The 22,062-nt window shown below is 41.3% G+C and overlaps 1 protein-coding gene across 2 annotated transcripts in view; it reads left to right on the top strand.

The window, feature by feature from the left end:
* Window positions 1-22,062, top strand: part of Mast4 (microtubule associated serine/threonine kinase family member 4) — a 539,799-nt gene that overhangs the window by 130,249 nt on the left and 387,488 nt on the right. For both annotated transcript variants that reach the window (XM_013518433.1, XM_005392602.2), the window contains exon 2: window positions 17,882-18,035. In XM_013518433.1, coding sequence (XP_013373887.1) covers window positions 17,882-18,035 — 154 coding nt within the window. The remainder of the gene's footprint in view (window positions 1-17,881; window positions 18,036-22,062) is intronic.

Below are 22,062 nucleotides of genomic sequence, written 5' to 3'. Positions count from 1 at the left end.
ACACACACACACTCACACACACACACACTCACACATGAGGCCACAAATGTGGAGGCACGAGCAAGGAGGAAGCACAGAGACTTTGTGTAGGCCGCAGAAGTCAGGCTTCATTGTTGATGCTGTGCTGTAGTCCTTAGAAGTAAGTAATAGCTTCAAGAAGAAGGTTGCAGCATTTGTTGATATATTACAAAATCACCACTCCTGGGCAGCAGAGAGTCTCTTCTTGACTTAATATCCCTTGCTGCACCTTGATCCCTTGGTCTTCTTCTACTTCTGGACTCTTTCCTTGTCTAGTGTCCATCCTGAGGGCTGTTTCATCCTTGGGGTCTTGGGCTTTGCTGGAAGGAACCTTAAGCTCTTCTAGGGACCTCTGAATGAAGTATCTTTAAGTCCAACTTATATTTTTATTGATCACTCATACAGCATAACTTCTAAGTCTCTCTCCTGCCTTTGATCAATCAGAGAACTCTTCAGGAAGTCTTGGGGCCAGAAAGAAGGGAGTGAGCTGGATAAAAACCCTGTCCTGCGTATAACCTGTCCTATCATACACATTCTTTAGGAGCGTAGTTTTGAACTTAGTACCAGGAGGTAACGGAGAATTAGCAAGTCCTCTTGGAACGTATTATAGCATAAGAGTCTGTGAGGGAAACAGACACATTCAACCACAAATTTTCATGAGTGCCTATCCTACAAGTGAGCTGACAACAACCCTTGACCCTAGTGCCTAAGTGTAAGTGTTCAGTTACTTACTGCTCATGCTTCTTATCTATTGGGCTTGGCTGGGGCTCTTCTTGGTGTTGCTCTTATCTGAGACAGGTTGAAGGAACAGCCCCCACGTGGAGCAAGCAGTCCCTGAGGCAGAGATGGGGGAGTGCTTGGCAGGATCTCTCACTAGAGTTGAGCTCTTTAACCTGAGCAAGACGCACATCACTATTGCTCAAACTCACTGGCCAGACCTTGTCACCTGGCCCATCCATCCACAAGAAGGCTACAGAGCGCTCTATTATCATGTGCCCAGAAGGTGGAGAACCCTAAATACTATGGTCATTTCCACGCCACTGGCTGTGACTATATCTAATCTGTGCTAGGTACTCTTCTAGCCTTTGGGGACTTTCCTGAAACAACACTGATTTGTTTCTACCTCGTCAAGCTTGTATTTGAATGGTGGAGGGAGACAAGCAAAGAAATAAAATCTGTAGTGTCTTACATGATAGGAGCAATGGAGGGGAATAAATCAGGAGGGAGTAAAGTGTGTGTTGTGTGTGTGTGTGTGTGTGTGTGTGTGTGTGTGTGGTTGAGGTGTTCCCTGCTGTAGAAGTACATTCTAGGGGCTAGAATAGGTGGGCATGATGTCCTCTTCTGTTTTGAAGATGCCATGCACATAGGTTTGCCTTTTGACTATTTGTGGCTGTTCATAGATTCTGTTCATCCAACTTATTTGGCTTTTCATTTCTGGTTCTTTCTTTCTTTTTTTTTTTTTTTTCTGGTACTGGGAGTCGAACTCACGACCTTGCACTTGCCAGACAGGCACTGTGCCGCTAAGCTAAATCCCCAGCCCATTGCTTTTCATTTCTAACTTGACTGCCACACTTGTTAGTTTAATTTTGGCTCTGAGGTATGGTAACTACCTAAGATTTTGAAACATAAGAATCCTTAAAAGGTTTTAGGTAGATTACTTCTCTCTTTGAAAGCAGTTGTTGAACTTTTGAATTATTGATAACCTTCATTGTCATCTTCCTGTAGTTATTTGTCTCTCTTTTTGCTTCAGTTAGCTACAGTGATGAAGAGAGCTTGGTTATTAAGTAAAATATGCTGCCTCTTAATTGCATTGATGTGATTAGTGTAATCGTCATTTCTAATTCTCAAGGTTGACTTTCCTGGTTTTTTCTGTATTTTGGTTCACTGGCGTAAATGGTGCATATTTACATATGGTACATTTATTTCACATTCTAGTGAAATATCATTTATGTAACACAAAATGTAAAATTATCTTGTACTTCCCAAGAGATATTCCTGCCTTTCCCACCTCCCTCCTCAGAAGACACCCAGCTGTTCAGCCTCATCTTTTTTCAGCCCTGGGAACAGCATTTTGCTTAGTTTCCTTGACCTCTAGGGCAGGAATTCTTGGGGGAAAAAGAAGAAATGAGCAACACTGGTTCATCTCAATCACAAAAGAATGCCATCAAGTGGTGGGGAGCGCTGGTCCCTTCCTAGCCCTGTGCCAAGGAACTGTTCCAAATGGCCATCATCCCCATTCCTGGTGGACGAGGAGGCACCACACCTTGATGTGCCTTTGGCCTTAGATCACTTTCTCATGGCTGGGACAAATACCGGACCTCTGTAACTTAGAGTGGGAGAAGCTTATTTTGGCTCATAGATTTATTCCCTGACTGACTGCTTCCAAAGCAGAATCCCCATAGTAGAAGGGGCTGGGCAGAGGAAGCAGAGAGCGAGTGGAGGTTTCCCCTCTAGGTGTTATGCCCCAGTGAGCTGCCTGTAACCAGACCTCACTCCTAACAGCAAGTCAGCTATGACTCTTGGATGGACTAATCTGTGGACAGGTGTAGCACGCCACAACCCAATCCCTTTCCAAGAGCTCAGCCTCCTACACATGAGGCTTTTGGGGGACATTCTAGATCTAAACCAATTTAGCCTTAGTAACGTGTTTGTTAACTCCTTGGGGAAGCCATCTTTTAAATATCTTCAAGTATAAATAGATGTCTGTTCTGTTATATCCTGTTAGTATATACTAAATGTGGACTGTATCAACCCTTTTCCTGTGTGGTGGGAAATTTCTAACTTGACTGCCACAGATAAGCGATTAAGCTTCAGAGGGGTCAGCAACATATTAACCAGGAATGGAGTTATGTGTTTCCTTGGCAAATGCTAAAACAGAGGAATCAGCACAGCATTTTGTTTGTGTTTTGGTACTGGGAATCGAACTCAAGATCTTTCGCTTACCAGGCAGGTGCTGTGCTGCTGAGCTATCTCCTGGGCCCTCAGTGCAGGATTTTGTACATTCTTTTCTACTGAGAATCCTATATTCTTTTCCATCACTCTTGCCACCTTCTCTATCTCACTTAGTGAAGATGAGACTTATGGAGGTGTCCTTCTTGCTCTCTAGCACATGCTTCTATGCAACTTTGTTGTGAGTAGCTTTTAGGTTTCTTACTATTATGATATTGAGGGCTCCACTGGGGAATTGATTCACATCCCTGCCTGGGGGGTGTCTGAAGAAATCGTGAAACGCCACCAGTGGTGTTCACTGTCTTAGAACTGCCAGGGCCCTGGGAGGAACTCGTGTAGATGGGTGGCTGGTTGCTTTGGGTCTAATCACTTGTGCACTGGGCACTTTTGACCGTTTGTAAGGAACGCATTAGAGGCTGTGCAGACTTTTAAAACAATTATCTGGAGGAAGGTAGGGCGGAAGGTATCCGAGAACACATTCTGAGGCAGGAAACATTAGGAAGTTGCTGTGTTTCTTGGCTCAGAGAATTGTATGATAACTGATTACGAAGAACACAGTGTACTAGTTCATGCTGTCTCCCCAGTATAACTAGTGCCTGACTCCTCAAGCGACTCCTGCATTGTGGATACAGAAATCCAAGTGGAAGACCCTGTGTTTTTCTACCTTGATGTTCTCACTCAGCTTCATCGCCTAGAAATGAAGTGTACAGAGCGCTTACACCAGTATGTGGCTGAGAGAAGGTTTGCCACGAACATGAGTTCCCATTCCTCTCACAGGCCATTTCCTGGCACAGGGAATCTTCTGCATCTGCATCTTGGAGGGAGTCTTAGGAAGCTCGCACGACATTAGGTTGGAGGTGGTAGAAAAGTTCAGTAAGAACTTGGTCCAAAATATGGCGAGTGGAAAAGGAAGCCCACACAGTGCAGCTGCTGCCACCTGTGTGCGTGGCCCACGCCTTTCAGGACGGTGCACAACAGTGACTTCAAATAGCTGGTGTGTGGCTGGGTGACAGTACTGGTTCTGCCTGTGTGAGGAGAGACAGGAAACAGTACAGAAAGAGCCTGAGTCTTACCCACCAGCTCTGGGTCTCTGTTTGTATTGGTTATAGCTTTGACACCTTAGCCAAGTCACTTTGGCTTATTAAGCCTCAGTTTCCAGTTTCCTGAACTGGGAAATGGGCATGAAATGAGTGCCACGTTAGAGAGTCGTTTTAAAGATCCTGTGAGATAGATGATGTATTTAGAATGATGCCTGGCCTCGTTGTGGGTTAGGTGGCAGCTGGAGCATTGAGACCGTGGAGGAAGGGATTTCCCAGCTACTTTGCTTGCTTTTTCTTAGACATTCTGAACTCACTTCAGGGAAACAAAGCTTGTTGTTCTCTTGGGCTGGAAGCCTCTTTCTCCTGCGAAGTTCACTCTTTTCCTGCCCTTAGGACTCTATTCAAATGCCCTCCTTTCAGAGAAATCTTTTTTCATCACCAGTACTAAAGAGTGGTGATTATTTTCTGTTCCATATTCGCCTTTCTTCTAGTTCATAGCCTGAGAAAAAGAGATTTTGTTTTAGTTATTGTTGTATCTACAGTACCCAAACTACAGTTGGTGCATGATACGTGCTCAGCCAATTTACTGAGTAAGTCAGACACCTGCAAACTTGCTCTATAAAGGGCCAGGTAGTAAATATTTCAGGCTTTGTGGGCTCTACAATCTCCGTGGCAGATGCTCCACTCTGCTGTTTCAGGAAGAGTGTATGCAGTCTGTGAAGGATGAGCGTGCCCGTGGTCTGTGAGGTTTTATGTGGTGCACAGGCTGCAGTTGGCCAATGCCTGGAATACCAGCGCACAGTGAGGGCCAGAAATGGGCGTGTGTGGCTGTCATAGTTTGATCATGGTGGGAATAGAGCCTCTGGCAGTGACCATCATTTGGGGATAAAAATACGGAACTGGAGGCCAGAGGAGTCCACCGCTCTGACGGGGAGGCAGCTGTTGTGGGAGACATGGGCTTCCGGGCTGAACCAGTCACACAAGCGGGACCTCCTCAGTCAGAGAGCCTCCTTCCATGTTGTGAATGGATTTTGCTAATCATAAATACATGGCAGAAGAATTAATTGCATCAAATCCCCTTATAAGGAGAATACAGCTAATTGATCTAAGTTTTGATTTTTAAACCTATGCTTTATTATTTTTAGTTGACGCACAATAATTGTAAATACTTATGGGGTACAGTGTGGCCTTTGGACACGTGTACAAAGGGCAACTGGTATATCCATCATCTCAGACATTTACTGTTGCTTTGTGTTGAGGACATTCAAAATTTTCCCTATTGCCTACTGTATTTTGAAATACACAATGAACTGTCAAGTGTAGTTACTCTATGTTGCTATAAAACATTAGAGGTTATTCCTCTTATCCAGTAGCACCTTTGTACCCATTAGCCATCCCCTCTCCATCCTGCGTCCCTCCCCTGTACCTCCCTCAGCCTCTTAAATTGAGGATTTTCTATACCAGAGCCCTGCACTTATTGAGAGGAAGCCTGTACTTCCGTAGTGGAGTGCTCTGTTGTCTGGGAGATTCAGACTCAAATCTGAGACTTTCCCCTTGGTGTGTTGATTGACTGCAACCTTTAGATCTGCACATGTCCAGCAGACTTCTCCAACAGTGTGGTGCAGGCAGATTGCGTGGGTACAGATCCGGGGCCCGGAAGTGGAGCTGGATCAGAGGCTCACTGCAGAGCGACTTTCTTGGTTCATCTGCCCCATCTATTTTCAGACTCTGCCAGATGTCAGTATATTCACACTCCCTGAGGTAGGGACCGGTTGGTGCTGTAGCCTGTCAGGTTATTCCCTGTGGTTTGTGTGCATTGGTGGCTATTTGCTTTTGTCCTTTAGGGGACAGGAATTAAATCTGTACTCTCATTGGCTAAGACCAGCTGTGACTTTAATAATAGGTTTAGAGTTATTGTTTATACATGGTTAAAAAGAAAAAGAATCTAATAAAATTCTCTGAGCTCTTCTGTCTTCTGCTGCTGCATTGGTCTTAGTTATGCGACTCCCCAGTCGGTGGTGGCTGCCTCCGAGGGGTCCAGGGACTCTTGACAGTGAATCACCTTCTGCTTTCACCCCGCTGTTCCTTGTGGTGAATACTTCTTTTAGCAGAGTTATGAGCCTGTGCCCAAGGGGCAAAAGTTTTTTCCTATCCTGATTGCAGGTGGATGTCAGGAACATCCCGATTTACCCCACACTCTCAGAACTTAGAAAAGAATTTTCTCCTGGCAGGTGGAGGAGTGAGTTCTGTGTGGAGCCAGATCTTTTCCTGGTGAGTGCATGTATGTGAGCCTGATGAAGACATCATCATTTTTACACACTTGTTTTTATATGCTTATAACTCCAGTGAAGAGGCAGATATGAAGATAAGTTGAAGTGGATTCATTTTTGGCAGAATCTACTAAGTTATCGATTGTTCTCCTTTCTCCTTTTTTATTTCCTTTACTTAATTTCTCCCCTCCTTCCTTCTTTTTCTTATACACCATTTTGTCATTTTCTCCTTTCCCCTCAGTTCTCCAGTTCATCTTCCCCTGGGGCTTGGCACTTTAGACTTAGCCTTGACTCTTGGGGCCCGGAAGTCTGGGTAGTAAGGGTTAATGGGATTCAGCTCTGGGATCGTATAAAGTGTGCAAAGGAAAGCTGGCTTCCTGTGCCATCACCCAAAGTTGTAAAGCAAGCCTCAGTCCAGATGTACCTCCAGCAGGGGCAGGAGGACACCTGGCAGCACATTGGGCAAGAGCTGGCGGCACCAAGGCCAGACACTGTAGTGGAGTCTAGTCCCAAGCAGGCTTGTGTTTCAGAGGCCAGTGTCAGTGTGGGCACAAGGCAGCCCCCGGACCTGGAGCTCAGATAACACAGGGCACTGGTAGAGGAACTGGGCGGCAGTGATTTAGCCCATGGAAACAAGGTGGAGAGCAGGAGGGGAACCTGGTTGGACAGAAACCAGGACAGATCTGTTGCTGCACCAGGGAGCGACTGACTCAAGATCTGAGACTTTTAAACTTTATTCTTATGAAATATAACTACTGATTTCATAGTAAATATTACCTATCAATTAAGTTGATATTTTTTCCAAGGGAGAAGCTTCATCTTTGGTTCTGTGATGGAAACACAGAGAGCCGAAGAGGTGAGGACTTTGGCCTTGGGGCACTCAGGAGTCTGAGAACAAGCAGGGCATAATATTTACCAAATTTTTCTTCTTTTTGTTCAAGTTTTCATGTCAGGACCAAAATTTTTTTAACTTAATTAAGTTTATTGGTACAATTGAAGTGTATGCAGTGATCACATTGTGTCAGGTCTCATGGACCAGCACACCACCCCCCCAGCACCACTTCGCTCTCTGACCATTTACCACTTCCTCGGTGGTAGTTATCTTTCTGTGTTTCACAATTAGCCCCACTTTTACCAGCAAAAGCCTCTAGGGTGGGAGAATTTGTGACTCATGATTTGGGACTTTGTCTCTTGGGTCAGAGTTCAAGGGGCAACTTCTGTCCACACTGACTTGCTTTCCCCTTCATGTGAAATCATGAAATGAGTATGAGTTTACAGTGTCAGTCCAGGTAGAATGCTTAAACACTGTTTTGCAGAAGAGCTTACTTTGGTTTTTTTCCCCTCGGACTCTTGTATAAAGCTTATCTTTAGCTCTAATAGAACAGAAGTTGCAGTGATTTTTTTTTTTTTGCTGTATGGTTCTGATGACATGAACCAGGCTAAGAAAGGGTTGGGAGGAGGGAAGAGAATGAGCAGTTGAGTGCCTTATAGGTACTAGATATTATAATAGGAGCTTTTTAGTGACCACAAGAATCCCATGAGGAGGATGTAATTATCCTGATTTTACAGATGAAGTTGGTTGAATACAGTCCTGGTTGAAAGTGTGCCTCAGACCACAGTCTCTCTGCTTGCCTTGTTTCTGGTCTCTCCAGGATAAAGGATGCAATGTGGTGCTGATTCCTTGAGCATAAGGTGTGGGTGGAGCAGTTGGTGCCTGCAGAAGGATAGATGTTTGGGACCTGAAATTTCTCTGTGATGTGTGATGCTGATGGGGCGGGAGAGACACTGCTGTCTGTCTTACCCCTGAGACGTGAGAGAGGGAGTGAAAAGCCCCAAGTCAGAAGGAAGATTAGCATATATTCATACCTATTCTGCACTCTTTCCTGGACTGGCTTTTAGGTTGCAGCAAGGACCATATTCTCTGTTAGTCAAGGCATTAGTAATGCTCGTATTATTTAGCAAAGACAGTAAGGAAAAGAAATTAACCAGCTGCTGGACCACAGCTCTGCTCAGAGCCCCATCCCTTGTACCTAACTGTAGTCCAATGTCCTCCCCGTTGTTTTATAGGTTTTTTTTTTCCAAAATCTGTGGCCTTGGATAAAAGTGCCTTACAGATCAGCTGTATCCTTTCTGTTCTCTGTCTTCAGCCTGCAGCACATTGTATATTCCATAAGAGACATTTGCCTGGGAAAGTGTTTTAGAGCAACTCCAGGTTGATAAAGCGTCTATGAATAGAGAACCACTGGGAGTCGTCCAAGGTAGTTATGAGAGATTCCTATTTCAGGCTGGCAGGAAGCAAAGTGGGTACGGGAACATAGTCCAATAGTCAATGGATTGTAGGTCCAGAAATTTGCATTCTGGTCTGGATTCATCCACCTTTCTCTTTGTAAACTTGAATAGTTGACTCGTTTGTGCCTAAACATTCAGTAAAACCAGGAAACTGAACTACAGAAGAATTGTAGGTTCTTTCTGCTGCTAATATTTTGTGCTTATATAATGCTGTTTTCAGGAAATTTGTGTAGGCCACTGACTAGGATTACACTGGGCCATTTGGATTGGTTGACACCAGAATGTAAGAACTCAGTCATCTGCCAGGCATGGTGATGCACATACCTCTAATCATAGCACATGGGAGGCTGAGGTAGGAGGATTGCCATGAGTTCAAGGCTAGCCTGGGCTACATAGTGAGTGCAATGCCAACCTGAATTACATAGCAGGATCCTATCTCAGAAAATAAAATGTAACAAAATGAAAACAACAGCAAAAAAGAACTCAGTCACCTCTGGGAATCCTCCCAGCCTGGAGAGGTAAGGGGAAGTTAAGGTTAGTTTTCTGGGTGGCATGTGCTACACCACTGTGAGGTTTTATTTGGGGGTGGTTTGGAAAAATGGAAGTAACATGGACTCTGGAGTTAGGGATCTTGGATTTCATCCTTGTGGTACTTCCTACTGAGCTGAAGGTTTTGAATGATTAATTTTTCTTCATCTGTTTCTTTAAGATAAAATGGGAACAATACCATTTTCTACCGGGGAGTCTATTCTCTCTATGAGAAGGGAAGGTACACATACAATGTCATGATTTTGTAGTTGTGTATTGGAATTTTTCACTGTGACTTTAAACCAAAGGAAGATAACTGGTGAGAAGTGTTTTCTTTTTCTGCTTGTTAACTCTGGTCAGAATCTTTAGTTATGTTGCTGATGGGGACAGGATGGTATCAGGGGAATTTAATGACTTCAGATAAGTAAACAACTTCAGGCATAGATTAGATCCTTAAATAAAGGTCAGAGAAGCATCTAGAATCGTAACTTGACAAGAAAACAGGTGATAAATATGCAAAGTCAAATTAGTACATCCCCTATGTTTTCTCCAGTGTCATGTTTCCTAAATCAAGCTTTGAGAAGTGATTCTTAATCTGAAAACTATATATATAAGTACCATATTCTTTTAAGTATAAAATAATATTAGCTCTATTTTTTCACAACTTTCAGCAGTTGAACTTAATGTTTAATGTACATGTCCCAGTCAGTTGCAATTAAATGCCTGCTGCATATTCCTCTGTCCTTCCGTGATGAGATTATATTGCTGATGGGTGGTGTGTGTGTGTGTGTGTGTGTGTGTGTGTGTGTGTGTTTTCATGAGCAAAGGAATTGACTTTCTTGAAGCTGACAGACAAAAGTGAGAATGATATCAAAGTGCTAATTTACATATTTCTCTTGGAAAGAAAGAAAATCAATTCTGGTGGTACAGCTCTATTTAGGTGAATGTCATTGTAGTTTGGTCTAATAACATATTTTAGGATGTGTCTGAAACACATTTAATGTTGCTAATTGAAGTTTATGATTCCAGGAATTAATTATAGGACCAGAGATGGAAAATAATACTGGAATCTGGGACAGTTTAAATACATTCTATTGATGTATCATTTTTCAAAACATGGACGTCCATTGAGAAAGTGAATTATAATAAACAGTTAACACCTTGGGTAAATTAGTGCTGCTCAGGAAATTGTTTGCTTGCCGCCTCTTGTTGACTTGAACAATTTTTGCTAAAATTCTATCCATACTCTTCCTCCATTCACTTTATTCTTCTCAAAAGGTGTTAAAACAACCTACAACAGCACATAAGTCAGCAAGAGGAATAATTTAAAAATAGGTGGAGACAGAGAAGGACAGTGAGTATAGAGCAAGTGTTCTCACTGTTGGCATTACTGACATTTGGGGGCAGGGTAACTCCTTTTGTGAAGGAATGTGCTGTGCATGGTAGGGCATTTCAGAGCATCCCTGGCCTCTAGCTGGTAGATAACAGTGGACCTCCTCCAAGCTGTGACCCCAAAATGGCTCCACTGCCAGTGTCCCTCAGGGTATGAATTGAGAACCACTAGTTCAGAGGATGTAATGAAGTCTGGACTGAAATAGAATAGCAAAGGGATCCATGCAGTCTGAGATGGAACATGCCTTGCTTGCTGGTGAAGGGCTACAGGCTTTTTCGGGGGGATTTCTAGGGACTAAGGTAGAGAAGTATGGCTAGGTATGTGGCTCACAGGCTCCTGGGATAGCAGACTCAGCTCAGCAGTGGCCCCATTAGTTTTAGTGAAGAGAACCGAAAAGTTCTTACGCAGGTGTCTCTCTTTCTACCTTGAATGAAGTTCCTGGCAGGCAGGGAGTCTTGTCTGTTTATTGCTGTTTTGCCCACTGCTGTGCTCAGAGCAATACCTGGCACAGCTGCTTAATAAATATTCATAAAAGAGATGGGTCTTGACAAGTTGGACACAGTGTGTTATAGGCCCTTCCTTATGTGTTTATAGAACAGAGTGTCTGGATTTATAGGGCCATTTCTTACAATATCATTAAATGGAAACACACAGTCTGGGCGGCATAATCCAAAAGGAATGTCAGCAAAGTCAGTAAATGGGTCCCACCTTAATGTGGCCCACGACTGTCATTCTTGGTATCTGACTTGGGTCTATAGTTAGATTTGAGGATGCTGGGGAAGGGGCACTGCATGTTCTTCACACAGTGCAGAGAATAACCAATGCTTTGTGCTTTTCTAGAGCACAGGTATGAGTGCCAGAGAGGTGCCACTCGGGGGGGCTTGTAAATAGATAGCCACATACTTTGCCAGGCAGCAGATTATAAGAAGGGCAACTTGAGCCAAGTCAGGAGGACAGTGATGGTGGGCACAGGTACTTTGCTGTTGAGTCCTTACTGTGCTACCCTCTGCACACACCATCTCCCTCATCCTTACTCCCTCTGAGGTCTGCACTTCAGGCAGAAGTATCTTGCCCAAGGCCCGGCATTGGGATTCTGTCCCTGACCCTTCATAGATGGAGTAGGCTTCTCACACTGTACACGCTGCTTCATGCCAGCATGTGGCTGAGGAACCCCATGATGGTGTCTGATCATGCCTGAGGAGTTTCCTGCTCCAGAATGTAGCGTGTGGCCTGATATAACTGTATAGCAGTTTTAAGCCAATTCTTACAGTAGCTATGAAAACAGAAACCCAAAACCTCAGTAAAGTTGTGATCTGTTTCCTTGAGAACGCTGCAGTGTGAGGAACTTGCAGAGATGTGTGTCTAGACAATGAAAGGGATGATATTCTACATGGGAATGTCAGCAGTGACCACAGTTAACTTGGTTGTGCGCTTACCAGTGCTTGTAAAAGTGCTTTACGTGGATGAAGCCTATCAACCCTCACAAGCTGCCCCAGGAGAGGGATGCTATTGGTTAGTAACATTTTGGAGATGAACAAATAGGAACAGAAAGTGTTAAATATCTTAATTAGGATACTGAGTGCTAGGTCAAGTCTGAGCTTCTAACCACTACGGAATTAGAATGAATCCAGCGACTGTCTTAACTATAGAAACCTGTTCTACCAACATGTAAAATAGCGAGTGTAGGCTTTGGGTTAAAAATAAATAAAATCCAATTTGGAATATAGTAAAGTCACTTGAAATTGCCAGTTTGATTTTTTTTTTTTTTTTTTGTGTGTGTGTTTTTTGTTTGTTTGTTCTTTTTTCTGGTACCGGGAACCGAACTCACGACCTTGTGCTTGCCAGGCAGGCACTGTGCCACTGAGCTAAATCCCCAGCCCTGCCAGTTTGATTCTTTAGTGGGTGGCAGAAATGAGAGAAAGAGAGCGTGCATGCTTAATTCAGATTATATGCATAGTCCATGCAGGTTTATAATGCAGGTATTTTGGTATTTTTGGTTTCTTGGAATATTTGATATCAAGACAGAAAATAACTGAACAATGTCCTCATAACCTATATGGCTAGTCTAGCTTTCTCTTTAAAGCATAAAAAAAGACTTTACGAGCAAGCCCTATTATATATGCCAATGACATTAATGATCCCTTTGAACTGATGAACTTTGCCCTCAGGGCACATACATTCTGGATGGGTCTTTAAAATGCATGTGTCACATCTTGAGAATGAATGCACAATTACAGAAAAGAGGAATGGGGCTGGGAAAGGTTGGATTGATAGGCGAGAGTAAATATGCTAGTAGGGATACAGTTAAAAGATCGAATCATTCATTATTAGGAATCACCTTCAGGGGTAGCCCTGTTCAAAAATTAGCGTATTAGTTTGGTATAGAAGAGACTCTTTGAAAATATGCCATTGGCTATAATCTAAGGGTCTTTTCCGTACATGAAGTGTTGTATTTTGTCACAGTACCACAGACTTAGTTTAGCATTTCACCTTGAGTAACATTTAATATAATTTCTAATTTTCAACAGTAAAAGCTCTTTATGGCATGTGTTTTCTATTTTTTTCCTGTTGTTACATTTTAAGTAAACATCAGAGATTTACAATTCATTTATTCTTTCCACCGATATTATAGGCTGTGTTTTATATAGTGAGCACTGTTCTAGGGATGGTGCTGGTGAATAATTTCATGTAAGTTACTTATGAGCAGAGGAAGAATAGCAAGAAACAAGTACAAAAGGTCTTGTATGTCGTGTGGCAATAGATGCTATAAAGGAAAATGAAAGAGAATAAAGTTACACATTTTATGTAAGTAATTACAGAGAGCTTCCTGCAAAGATTACAGCTGGATAGCCTCGGAAGGCAGAGAACGTATGAGAGCTAGTATATGCGGTGTCTCTTGGGAGAGAAAGTGATAAATGTAAGATCCTGAGTGGAAAGTTGTTTGGACATTTGAGATCTTGCAAGAGACCCAAGTGAATCAAATAGAGTGGTGGATGCTGAGATCAGAGAAGTTGGAATAGAGGTAGACTGCTGGGTTTTGTTCGGACAGAAATGCCATGGGAGCACTCTAGCAGAGAAATTGGAATATATGGCTCATATTTTGGAAGGGTCACTAGCTGTTGTCAAGCAGAGAAACCTATTGAGAAGCAAGAGTTCAGGAACAAGATGATAACAGTAGTAATGGTGACATGATAGGCTATTAATGCATTTCAAAAGGTGAGCTGGAGAATATGCTGGTTAAACATGGAATGAGAACAAAAACTGTAAGAGTTTGAACCAAGTGGTTCATATGATCATTGTTAATGTTTAGAAACTATGAGAGAAATGCACTAGAGCATGACAGTGTCTGTAAATAGTGTCTGGGAAATTAGTTAGGGCTGAAAGTTCAATGTTCATGAACACTGATGGTGTGCCTTTTAGTGGCAGATAGTCGGGAGTATTTGGACATGTAGCCATAGAAAAAGAAACCCAACTGGGCATGGTGGTGCATGCCTAGATGACTTAATGAGCCCCTGTCTCAGAATAAAAAGGGCTGCAAAAGTAGCTTGGTACATGGCCCTACATTCAGTCTGTAATATAAGGAAAGAAATAAGGGAAGGAGAGAGAAAGAGAGGGAAAGAGGGAGAGAGACTAAGACTGACTTATTCCGTGGAGATAGTGGGATGAAGGTGATGGCAGAGACAATAAAAATTAGATCCAGCCTCATAAAAGATTTGCCTTCATTTGAATTCATCTTTATTGGTGGCAGAAGCCATTTGTAGTCATGGTGAATTTTTCTGTTTTCTGTACCTTGTAGTTTGTAATACAACAAACAATAGGTGGGAATGACAAATACAGAAAACATTCTATTACATGAATTATATATGATAAGCAATTGTACGGGATTTATAATTTAGGAACATTTTCCCCAAATCTGCATTAGATTTACCTTTGTTATGCACTTCTTGTCCGGGATGCTATTGTTTCCCGTGCCAGGCTGCTAGCAGGAGCAGCTGTCCAACACTTACATGTAATGGCAGGCTGCACCCCTGTGTGTCTCACTTCCAGCTGCAGGAATGGGGCAATGCTCCTTTTCAAAGTGTTCTTTGGTTCTACTTGGATCTAAAGGAGTTTACAGAAATTAATGTCGCAGGTTTTGAGCAAACCCATTTGCAGAATCAATAGTTGCTACTGATGAATGAAACAAGGACATTTTTCTGGAGAATGTTTCAATCCAGGATACTTAGTGGCTAGCAGCATACTAGGCGACAAGTGAGTGGGATCCAGCTCCGCAGGGAGTCCACTGTCACCTTCAGGAGGAACATGACGAGTGTTTGAATCAAGTGGAACCAGCGTGGGCACCAGTGCAAGTTTCAAGACATCTCTGTCTTTAAACTCTTTGTAGTATGAAGGTTGGGTTTAGGGAAGTTAGAAAACATTAAACTGAAATCAGTTAGAGGACAATGTCCACCGTGACACATTTGATATGTACTGTAAGCTCCAGGGTGTGATGAAGTGTTTTTAAAGGGATCATGAGTGTTGAAATCAGGATAGAAAATGGAAAATAGATTTCAGGGCTGTGGTGGACTATTTTGAGAAGCTGTGATGAATCGTAAAAGGAATACTAAAGCCACTGACAACACAGCAAATTTGGAAAAATGATGTAGTTAGAGAGAGCCCTGTTGGGAGTGTGAATTGAAATGAAGACGGAAATGGGATCTTACGGCATGGTATGATGCTTATAGGTTTTTCTACTCATACTGTGTTTGAAACATTTGCAGCTCTCACAATTTCCTACCTGAATTTTCCTAGACTTAATACTTCCCTCTTGAGGTTATGTTTCTGATTAAAAATCTTGGCTTAGGGACTAATAGTTTGTGGACGGGTATATGGACATGTATACAAGATGGAAAACTTCTCTTTTTATTTTTCCTAGACTTTGTCTTTTAATTTGTTTCATGTCTTTTATGGCTTGGTTGGAAATATGTAAGGAGATCACGTACTTCTTACTTAGGGGTTATCGCCTTTCTTCTACTTATTTTTTCACCCTCTGTTAATTTGTGATATAACACCCTTCCCAAGAGTAATTAATTATAATTCTGCAAGCTGAATGAAAAATCAGTAGCAGAAGCCGATGAACCCGAAACAATAAATATTTGTGTTTTATGCATCTGCCACTAGTAATTAAGAGAATACAACTAAGTACAAGAGACCTTAGCTTGCTTTATTGCTTGGAAGGGAGGTCATCCATCCATTCAGAATGCATTTACTGGGACGAGAAGGTTTTGTTGAATGTCTATGGCACATTGCCACCTTGTGGCCGCAAGTTTTCCTTGTACTGGAAAAGAGCAACTTACCAACATCTATATGATATAAACTCCTTCTATATTTTTCCTAACTTTACTACTTGACATTGATTTTGGTAAAAATTTGAGACACGTTATACAAATACTTACAATACAGGATAGGTGAATTTAAGAGAAAGCCCATGTTCTTAGAAGAGGTATGCTGATGTATTAGTAGGCAAAGATCCATAATGTCTGCAAGTTACACTCATGGTTTGTATGCTTGTGCATATGTGTGTGGAGAGGGGGAGAGAAAGCAAAAGCAACATGGCCAACAATTCACAGTTTACCATTGGCAAATGGAATTGAGGTGCTCATCATATGACTTGTACCACTTTTCTGTAGTTGTGGCTTTTCTTCTGAAAATTTTCAAAGAAAAATAATTAGCAAGAAAATTTTTGGGTAAGAACATAAAACATAGATGATGAGGAGGAAAAAGAACATAACCTCTACATTGTGTGGTAGTCCGACTGCAGTTGGACCACAGATTAGGTTCTGCAGCTTCCAGTAGCAGATGTATAACTGTTCGGGTTTCCCTGGCTGCAATTCATTGTCTGTAAGATTTAAGGGCACAGTGTCTGAGGAGAGACAGAAGTCCTTCCTTGGATGCCTGAGAGGATGCTCATGTGAGGAACAGCAGCCTTGACAGATGTCTTCTGATGATTACAGCTCCTCGTTGGAAGGGCTGTTTCTTTGACAAGGGTCTTCTAGACTCCTTTTCCCCTTCTGATGTGGCTTGGATACTGACTGGCAGGGAAGCACAGCAAAGTCCTGAGTGCCAGGAGTTTGAGATGGCACTTTCTGAAACTGAAGCCCAGCTGTTGGGTATTGCTAATGAATACAGTTGAGTTTAGAGGAAAGTTGACATCTTGTAGCAGCAGAGCTAATGAGATCTGTTCTATCTCAGCTAACTCAGAAGAGGTTAAAGGCAGGGTCAGGTTTCTTTTAATGCAAAAAATTTGACTATACTGCAGCTCAGAGACAGAAAAATGGATGATGACCTACTCTGAATTTCTTCTTCCTATAAATATATTTGATAGTCTTAATCTGAAAAAACTCAGACAAGTGTTACCAAATAACCATTTCTTTTCCTGTGAAAAACGAAACAAGTATCTGTCAAACACCTCCTAAAATGCCAGGCTTTGGGCAATACTACCTAAGCTTTCCTGTTTTTAAATTTCTACAAAGTTGGTCCTTTTCTGTGACAGTGGAAATTTCCATAAATCTCTCTTTATTTTGTCCTTACTAATCTGAGCAAATGTGTATGCACATGAATATTTTTGTCCTTAATAATTCTCTAGACATACACATATGTATATATACTTCCTTGAAGGTGAACATTTATAAGGCATGGAACCCTTTAAGAATGAAAGAGAGCAGAGCAGATCTTGAAATAAGTGTTACAACACAAGGGATTCTTTTGTAGAAAGCTCTCTCTTGAAATGACTTTAGTTTCTCTGATTCTTGTGACAGGTTTTCCTTTTAAAAACCATAGAGTCATGTAGGGATGTATTGATTTTCATTAAGGGCTATGGTGCTTAGAAGTTTTTCTCCTGCACATGTATTGAGAACAGTAGGTGAATTTTTTTTTTAAGAACTAGAGAAGAGATTTCTTGCTTCTCTGTAGAAAATAATTTTCCATGGGAGGGGGCATAATGCACAAAGAGACATTGTATATAGTGACCAGGGGTCCACATACTTGCATATATAACTCAATCAAAATTTTCATGAAATAATACTTCTTTCTTCATTGGACCTTGATGATTTCTGTTTTATTGCATTAGGGAATATAATATCACAATCTGCTGAACTTGATTTCATGACCTGGTGTGGGATTATAACCTGGATTCAAGATCTTATTAATGAGATTTCTCAGTAAGTGAGACTGTTTTTCAGGTGAAAGATGTTGCAGTGAAGTCCCCAAATTTCTAAGCTAGCCAAGTTTCAGGCAGCGTTGGGAGAAAGGGATTAGAGTACGGAAAGACAGGTTGAGAGCTGAGCAGTTGGTGTTTCATTCTGGGTTGCGTCGGGTGTCGCCAGCAAATGAAGACTCTGTTCTTTTCTCTGCAGCTGGACCACATACTATCACCTCCACCGATGCCGTTTCGGAAATGCAGCAACCCAGACGTGGCTTCTGGCCCTGGGAAGTCACTGAGGTATAAGAGGCAGCTGAGTGAAGATGGGAAGCAACTGCGGAGAGGGAGCCTGGGAGGCGCCCTGACGGGTGAGTTGTGGGTGTCTCGCATCCAAGGAGGACTTGTGTTTCTCTGCAAGTGCATGAGTTCCCCAGAGTCTCAGTGTGAAATTCAGCCCGCAGACCAATTGCTGAAGTTTTATAGTATCTGGAAAGCAGTTAAACTGAAGGGTTTCTTGGTAAATTTTAGAGAAATATAATTTACACACACTACATTGTCCCCATTTTGCACGCACCTATGTATGATTATGGGCAGAATTATACACCAATAATAGTTAGCAGAGCCTGAGCAGGCGAGGATGACAAGCAAACGGTTGAGGCGGACAAGGGTGCAGGTGGGTAGAAGGAATAGCTTTTTATGTCCTATAGCACAGTGGAGTAGCTACAGTTGACAGCTACTAAATGAATATTTCAAAATAGCTGGTAGAGAAGATTATGAATGCTCCCAACACAAAGGAATGATAAATGTCTGAGGTGATGGATGTGCCAGTTGCCCTGATCCAATCATTACACATTGTGTACCTACACTGAAATATCACACTGAAATATCACACTCATATATATTTACAATTATTTTGTGTCAATTAAAAACATATATATATATATTTTTTTTTCTTTTCTGTTCTTTCTCTCTGTCTATCTCTCTGTCTCTGTCTCTGTCTCTCTTTCTTTTGACACAGGTCTCCTTATGTAGTTCAGGCTAGCCTGGACTCATTATGTAGCCCAGGCTGAACTCAAACTCGTGGTGATCCTCCTGCCTCAGTCTCCCAAGTGCTGGGATTACAGGTGTGCACCACCAGGCCTAGCAATACCTGAAAAAGTAAATAAAACTCAAAACATACAATAGATGATATGAAAGGGAAAGAAATTTCTCAAAGGAAGGAACAACTGGGATGAAGGAGAGAAGAAAAAGAAAAAGGAAGGCAATATATATATATATATATATGTATGTGTGTGTGTGTATATAGAAGGATAGATGGAATAACTACTGCTGATGTCTGGTGGTTTATTGATAGGAACAGGTAATGCTTAAAATTTTTAAAATTTTTTATATTTTGACCAATTTTGCATACTTATATCTGATAATCTGAGCAACTGATTTGAAGACAACAATATGCAATAGAACAACCACTGGTGAATTCCTACCATCTTGTCTATTGAAACTCTGTGTTATCTCTAATGTTTTATTTAATGATTTTTTAAATTCTCTTTAATGGTTTGAATAATCTTCTATTCTTACATCTGGTAATCTGAGCAACTTAGTTGAAGATAACAATATGTAATAAAAAAACCACTGTTAATTCCTATCATTTTGTTTTGAAACCCTGTATCATTTTTAATGTTCTTGCTTTGTGTTTATGTGATGTTGGTATTTTGCTATTGTTCTTTTTCTTTTACTACTCTCTTCAAAATAAAAAAAAATTACAGATAAATTTAAGACTTCCCAAATTTAAAAATTTTCAAAACCAGAAAACCCCAATCACTCTTACTAGCATGAAAAAGAGCCAAATTGATAAAACATAGTTTTAAAAAAAGTAGCTCCCATTTAAATTGTATTACATTTAAAATATCACATTAAACTCAACTCCAATCACTAAAAGTTAGATTTCTTTGATTTGAATGCTTTTTCCTTCAAACATAAGCATTTTGAAGACACTTTATTGTTCTTTAAATCCCAATACAATATTTTGTCTGTGTAAAACAGTCTTGTCTGCCAGTTCATAAATGGTCCTGAAAGTAAGTTGAATTACTTACATTTTTTTTTTTTTGAGAATTATGGATTTTGACTTACTGGAGATGAAATTTATGGGAACAGAAATGGGAGCATTTGTCCCAGTGAGACACACTACTGTAGTAGAGCCTGGCCTCATGCCAAGGGGAGGATGGTCATCACAAAACAGGAGTACTTCCTTGAGTGTAAGGACCATCATCATGAAACTGTAGTACTTCATTGAGTGTAGGGATTGTCACCACAAAATGGCAGTACTTCCTGGAATGTAAGGACTGTCACCACAAAATGGCAGCACTTCCTGGAGTATAAGTACTGTTGCCACAAAATGGCTGTACTTCATTGAGTGTAAGGCACATGTTTTTACTGGGGTGTTGATGATATTCTTCTAATGCTTGTCAGGACATTGCCTTACTTTCTTTTTGTGGAAACAGACCAGTTGCTTTTCAAATTGGGACAGCCTCAAGACTAACTAGTCTAGTCATATTAATTGGTAAGGAAATTAAACCTTAAAGGTAGAAGGACTCCCATGTTTATTCACTTTTCTTAGGAAGTTTACTTTGATGAAACTATTTTTCACAGACAGGAGGGGCAGTAATTGCTCCCACCATTTTTGCTAATGTAGTTTATTGAAAGGTTTAAGAAGATGCAAGAGTAGAGCTCTTGGTGTATGATTGGAAACATAAAATTTGGCCTTCAGCTTTATTTTTAAAATAAGTAGCTAGTCCTGATTCCTATTTCTTAATTGCAGCAGCTTCAGCAGTTCTATCATTATAGAGTTAGGATACTGTACAATTATTTTTGGTAATTAAGTCTCTGGTCGGATAATTTTTTAAATGTTTAATAGTCCCTAAAAAAGCATTTTAAAAAATCCATTAAACACCAGCTTGTTTTTGAAAACAGCTCCTGAAAAATTGTATTGGAATATGAAAAGAAAACTGTAATTTGTTCTCTTAGATATTTAAGGATTAAATGAAGTAACATATACAAAACACTTAGCCCATTGATGGGCAAATATTAATATTATATGCACAAGTAATTGTACTTGGGTGATTTGGTATTGATGGAGCAGTAGGCTCATGAAAATCAGTGTGGTGTCCTTATTGAATCCAAGTGTTTGTGTCAGGCTAGGGTCATGGGTTGGAGCACAAAGAAGACAGCATCCTCCCTGATCTTTAAAAAAATATAGTTTCCACTAACTTTAGGTAACCATCATAAATGTTGTAGGCAGCTGACTTAGATAGAAATATTATAGACAGTCAGACAGGGCTGGACCCTCAAAGGAGCCAGTGTGGAAGAAGAGATACCTTGCAACTGTGGGAGAGACAGACACCTTCAGCCGTGGGCCAGACCTCAAGACAAAAGATAAAACAAATGTACCCACATACCTCCCTAAGGATAAATATCAAGGATTGATATTCTAAATAGGTCTCTATCACCTTGAGAAGGCTAGGAAGAGTCAGTAACCTAACCCTCTATAGGAAAAGCCCCTGTTCTGTCTTCATGCCCACTTGCTACCTGACTGGCTTCCCCCAGTTGATCCTGATTTAATCAATTTTACCTGAGCAATTAGGCTTATAATTTTATCGATTGACCATAGTTTTGTTCCACCTCACGCCCACCTTGTGATTTCCCAATTTTCTCACCTTAGACACACCTCTTGTGGATTTGCTCTATAGAAATCCTTAAAATGATAGGTTTTATTCCCCCAATAAATACATTGTGCTCTTAACCTCCATTGTTGCTAAAATTCATTCTTCGATATTAGAGAACACAGACTTGTTCCAGACATCCAGCAGGTTAGGAGTTTCTTTCTTCTGTATCATAACCACATGGAAACTCACCTTGGAACACTGCCTGTTGCTGAACTTAAGTCAAACTGGCTTTGTTATCAGAGCCTGTGGCTGACCTAATCTGTTAAAGACCAGCCACTTTCCCAAGCTTAACTTTGCTTCACATGTCATTGGCAGTGTTCTACCTTGCTTAAAACCTAGATCTAGTTCATAGTTTGAAAATACTGCCATCCAATTATCCTCGATAAGGTTCACTAAACTTTTAGTTGAGAGGGAGATCTATGATCTATTTTTTATTCATCCCTAATAAGAATGCCCACAAATATTAAAAGCTTATATGTGGCAGGCACTCGTTTTAGGGAATTTTGTGTGTATTGAGTTCTTTAATTCTTAATGCCTAGGAGGGAAGTGTGAATCCCCATCTTACCCATGAGGCCACTGAGGTACAGCCAGGCTGAACCACTTGCTCAAGGTCATGGTGCTTCTAAACAGCCAAGCTAGGAACTGATCCTGAGCACTGTGGCCCAGAGTCCGT

This window comes from Chinchilla lanigera, unplaced genomic scaffold (genome assembly GCF_000276665.1).
Source record: "Chinchilla lanigera isolate Chin_1 unplaced genomic scaffold, ChiLan1.0 scaffold00045, whole genome shotgun sequence".
NCBI lineage: Eukaryota > Metazoa > Chordata > Mammalia > Rodentia > Chinchillidae > Chinchilla > Chinchilla lanigera.
This window is presented reverse-complemented; position numbering and strand designations above follow the sequence as displayed.